The following is a 5494-nucleotide window of genomic DNA, read 5'->3' on the forward strand; positions in this document are numbered from 1 at the left end:
AGCACAGAAGGATGCGGCTGTAGCGGAGAGCAACAGTAATATAGAGGAGACAATCAGAGGAAGCGACAAGCCTATGTCTGAAGAACCAAAGGCCAAAGAAACCCCGGCGAAGGAATCTCAGGAGCCGATAGCAGATGGCCCCGACACTGTGATGGAGGATCATCTCGGTATGACTCATGATCATTGTTCTGTTTCTTTTTCCCATGATCTTAATGTTAACCATAAAATCAAAGCTCAAAACTCTTATAGGAATATTGATTGTATTTCTACTGAAAAGCTTATTGATGCCATTCCCAACATAGATTTGAATTGCGAAGATGTGTCTATTGATAAACAAATTCCTTCTTCCTCCACCATGAGCTGTCATTATAATCTGAGATCCCTGGACAAAAGGCAGGATAGGTCTTTAGAGACTCCTGATCTGATAGGTGGCTTAGGCCCTTCTTCTTCCCAAGCTTCCAAAATAAAGGGTAGGGGTAGGAAATCGAATTTGTCAAAAGCTCAGGTCAAAGCAAAGTTTGACGTTGCTGATGGGAAGCAAATGTCCATTACTGGGGCGCTTAGAGCAGTGAATACCCCTGACCAAGTTGTAAAATGATCCTTCTGTCCTGGAATTGTAGGGGGTTAGCCAGTAAACCCAAAAAACTGGCCTTAAAAGAGTTGATTACTCGTTACAATCCAGACATTTTCTTTCTTCAAGAAACCCTTGGGAAGAGCCTTGAGGTGGAATCTATGCTCAGATCCTCCCTCCCAGGTTGGACTTTTTATGCTTTAGATGTTGTAGGCCATTCCGGGGGGCTGGCCATTGGTGTTAAAGATGGAAGGATGATGATCAATAGCACTTGGGGCATGGACCATGCTCTTGGCTTAGAGGTCACCTCTTCTGACATGGGGCTTTCTTTTCTAATCCTAAATATTTACGGGCCATGTCAAGGGCGAGAGATTTTCTGGAACAATTTGCTCTCAAAAGATCTTGTTAAAGACAGGAGTGTGATCATGGGCGGAGACCTAAATTTCTCTATTGGGATTGCGGAGTCATGGCGTCCTTCAGCCAGGGAAGACCCGCTCTCTGATTTCTTTTCAAATTCTCTCCTATCACATAATTTGATTGATGTCAATCTAATCAAAGTCAAGCCCACATGGAGGAACAGAAGAATTGGGGAGGGAAGGGTGGCAAAGCGGTTGGACCGTTTCCTAATAAGTGAAGATTTGATTAACAGCATCCCTATGTTCCGGCAGTGGGTCGGAGAAGGGGGAAATTCTGATCACTTTCCAATCCTTTTGGATTTTCAAAAGCCTCCTCCTAAACCCGCTACTCCTTTCAAATTCAATGCAGCCTGGTTACAGGAGGAGTCTTTCAATATCCTCTTCAGGGACACTTGGATACACCCAGGCAGCTCTTCATCAGAAAGCAAAGGAGCTCATTTTTGGGACAATCTTAAAAGACTCAAAAAAGCAACTATAGAGTGGGCCAAAGCTCGGAAGATATCCCAGAATGAGGAGCTCTCCCTCATAGATGCTGAACTCCGAGATCTTGAGGAGCCTGAGGCTGATGGATATGTAAATCAAGCCTCAAAGGACAAGATTATGATGTTAGAAAAACAAAGAAGAAAGATTCTTCTCGAGAGGGAAGAGGAGTGGAGGCAAAAAAGCAGGGCTATTTGGCTGAAAGCTAGTGATGAGAACACAAAGTTTTTTCACAATTATGCTAAAGGCAGGAAAAATGCTAACACAATCTGGAAGCTCAGGGATCAAAATGGAAGAGAAGCCTCCTCTTTTGAGGAACTTTCAAGAATGGGTAAAGCCCATTTCCAAAATCTCTTTACAGCTCAAGGAGGGATTACTTTAGCAGAAATTATCAGAACTGCCCAATGTTTCCCCAGATTTGTCGAAGAAGAGGAAGCTGAAATTTTAATGGATGTCGTGACCAAGGAAGAAGTTGAGCATATTATCAAATCCATGGCAAAAGATAAAAGCCCAGGTCCAGACGGGTGGACCATTGAACTTTTCAACCATTTTTTTGATTCAATTGGTGATGAGCTAACTGAAGTGGTGGAAGAATCTAGAAGGAAGGGTGAGATGTTTCCCCCTTTCAATTCTACCTTCATCGCCCTCATTCCAAAGAAGGAGGACCCTGACTCCTTTGAAGACTTTAGACCAATCTCCCTCTGCAACTGTGTCTACAAAATCATAGCAAAAATTATCGCTGTGCGCTTGAAACCAATTTTGTCAAACAACATTTCAAGTGAACAATTTGGTTTTTTGGATGGAAGGCAGATTCATGAAGCTATAGGGGTAGTGCAGGAGACGATCCATAGTATCAGACAAACAATCAAGAAAGGGGCTGTGATAAAAATTGATCTATCAAAAAAATATGATAGAATTTGCTGGACTTATCTCAGGATGTTGCTAACACATCTGGGCTTCAAGCTGGATTTCATCAATTGGATAATGGGATGTGTCACCAGTGTAAGCTTTGCTGTCCTAATCAATGGAGCAGCGTCCCCTTTCTTCAAAGGTCAAAGGGGACTGAGACAGGGATGCCCCCTTTCTCCCTTGCTTTTCCTCCTTGTGGCAGAGGGTCTTAGCAGGCTGATTATGGAAGCAAAAAGGACAGGTTTGATTAAAGGTTTGGAAGTAGCTGTAAATCTGTTCATTTCACATCTTCTTTTTGTAGACGATATTTTGCTTTTTACTAATGGAAGTCTGAGTGAAGTGAAGGAACTAAAGAACATCTTGGATCTGTTCATGAAAGCCACAGGAATGCAAATCAATCTCAGAAAATCCCATTTTATTATGGAAGGTTTCAACAGGAATGAATGCTCTCAGATCACTGCCATCTTACCTTTTGAATTTTACACCATGGAAGCGCCCTTCAAATACTTGGGGTTCTGGCTTAAACCAAACTCCTATGAAAAGCAAGATTGGAACTGGCTGGTGGCTAAAATTGAAGCTAAGATAGCCCATTGGAGTTTCAAGTGGCTATCTAGAGCTGGAAGGTTGACACTGGTAAACTCTGTGCTACAGGCCATGCCAGTGTTCTGGGCAGCCTTGACCTGGATACCAAAAGGCATTTTGCATAAGATAAAGAGAATCTGCTACAGGTTTCTTTGGTCTGGGGCCAAGGAAGACTCGGTTCTCCCTTGGGTTGCTTGGGACAAGATCGCCAGACCAAAAGAATGGGGTGGTTGGGGCATAAAGAATCTAAATGACTTTAGCACCTCATTGGCAGCCAAATCTGGGTGGAGGATTATTTCATCGGAGAACCTTTGGACAAGAGTAGTCAAGCGCAAATATATAGATCCAATGTCTCTGGAAAATTGGATCCGAGATCCAAATAAAAAAGGGAGAAATATCTCAGTAATATGGAAAGCTACCATTGAAGCCTTCAAAATCATCGAACAAGGGTTGTCCTGGCAGGTGGGCAATGGTGAAAATGTCAAAATAGGCAGGGACCCTTGGGTGGGGTGCAATGAGCTTTATGCTCTTTCTCCGGGTCTCATTCGACATTTGGATTCAAAAGGTATTTTTCATCTGAATCAGATAGAGAAGATTGGCCATTCTTCCATATGGGGGCAAGCGTGGAAATCTGGGGAAGAGCTTGATCTAGCTCCTGAATGGTGGGATGAGTGGCAAATCTTCACTCAGGAATTATCAAGATCCAATGTAAGGATTGCTAATAGACCTGATCAGCTGGTATGGGCCCATGCTGACTCAGGCTTATATGCCCCAAAAGCAGGGTACAGCTTCATAATGTCAAAGAAAGGCTGGGAAGAACCTGTTTGGTGGGCAAAACACCTGTGGAAGTTAAAATGCCCAAAAAAATCTAGGTTGTTTTTCTGGTGCGTACTGAAGAAGAAGGCCCCAACTTGGGATATTTTACAAGCTAGATTCATGCTCGGCCCAGGCAGGTGCCCTCTTTGCAAAAACGATTCAGAGTCCATCCATCATCTGTTTCTGAATTTCCCTTTCACTAAAAAGGTGTGGGAAGAAGTGCAAAGCTTATTGAGAAAGCATCTCAGATGGGAAGGGGTTTCCATTATAGCAGCTTGGGAGCTATGGTGGAACCAGAATCCAGGGGGGAATCTGAGGAACCTCCCTCCCATCATCTCTTGGGGAGTTTGGTTGGCCAGAAACAAATCCATTTTTCAAGATGCATCTATCTCAGCTGAAACCATTGCCATCCAAAGTACAGCCATTTATTTAAGTATTCCTGAACCGGAGGAACCAAGCAAAAAATGCAAAAACCGGGAAGAACAAATAAGGCCAAACATTCCGTGGGCCTACTTCGATGGGGCCTCACAAAACAACTCAGCAGGGGCAGGCATAGTCATTCATCTTAATGATTCTCATTCTCTCTTGGCTTCGGTGGGCATTGGTACTGGTTCAAACAATTTCGCTGAATTGTCAGCCCTCAAGTTACTTCTCTGTTGGCTTATTCACAGACATATCTTCGCAATTCAGATCTTTGGGGACTCTTTAAATGTGATTAAATGGGTTAACGGAAACAGTAGATGTCAGAACTATATGTTGAGACCTCTTCTTGAAGAAATTATGCATTTAAAACAGTCTTTTAATGTCTTTTCTATTGAACACATATACAGGAGACGGAATGAACTCGCGGATAAACTATCTAAAGATGCTTTGCAGCAGGCTTTGGGCTTTTGGAAAGTGACAGAGAAGCAAAATGACCAGCTACAGGAGTCTCTCCAGCCTCCTTATGTCTAATCTTGTGCCTCCTGTTACGTCTTTCTTCAGTTTTTGTTCCTTTTGGGTCACGGAAAGATGTCTTTTGAATATCATCTCTCTGTGTTTCTGCTGAGACAGTGACTTTTTCATCACGGCCCAAGTGTTTTGGGCGATGTTTATTTGTAAACAGTGGGCTGTCATGGAGGTCCACTGTACTATACAGACGGTATTTGTGTATGGTGTTTCGGCTACAGGCAGAGAATCTGCTGTGGACTGTTGGTTTCTTTTTGTTTGAGAGATCAGTTTTGCTCCCTCTTGCAGGGGATGTTTTATTTGGGTGTCTTCGGACAGTTTCAGAGTAGAGTCATTTCTCTCTGAGTCAGTTGAGGGTTCTCTCCTCACTGCAACTGAATGCGTTAGCATCTGCTTGTAACTTTTTATCTATTTTATATATAAAAAGTTCGCTTTTTTCTCCGGAAAAAAAAAACTCTTTCTATGATATCAAAGTTTCATTGTAATTTTTTAATTAAATTTAAACAAAATTAAGATAAAGAAACAAATAGTTAGAAAGAAATAATACAATGTAAATAGAAAATAAAAATAAAAAATTAATTATTATTATTATTTTTTTGTATATTTTAAAAAAAATATAAAATTTATTAAAATTTGAAAATAATGTTTTAATGTTTTTTTAATTGAAACATATTTATATTATCCTATTAATTTGAAGGAAATAATTTTGTATAAATATTTTGGAATTGATACTTATTATAGATTTAATTAAAATTATAATGTTAATAAAATG

General features: G+C 41.1%; 1 protein-coding gene across 1 annotated transcript; it reads left to right on the forward strand.

Annotated features, from left to right (window-relative positions):
• Positions 1 to 849: 849 nt before the first annotated feature.
• LOC149227036 (uncharacterized) lies at positions 850 to 5051 on the forward strand. The gene is made up of 3 exons (XM_089380381.1): positions 850 to 2074; positions 2501 to 4722; positions 4944 to 5051. The coding sequence occupies exons 1-3, from the start codon at positions 850 to 852 to the stop codon at positions 5049 to 5051; spliced, it is 3555 nt and encodes a 1184-aa protein (XP_089236507.1).
• The last annotated feature ends 443 nt before the right edge of the window (positions 5052 to 5494 follow it).

The sequence above is a fragment of the Pinus tabuliformis genome, chromosome J (assembly GCF_031772625.1).
Source record: "Pinus tabuliformis cultivar Carrire ecotype Pingquan chromosome J, CPIR1, whole genome shotgun sequence".
NCBI classification, from domain to species: domain Eukaryota; kingdom Viridiplantae; phylum Streptophyta; class Pinopsida; order Pinales; family Pinaceae; genus Pinus; species Pinus tabuliformis.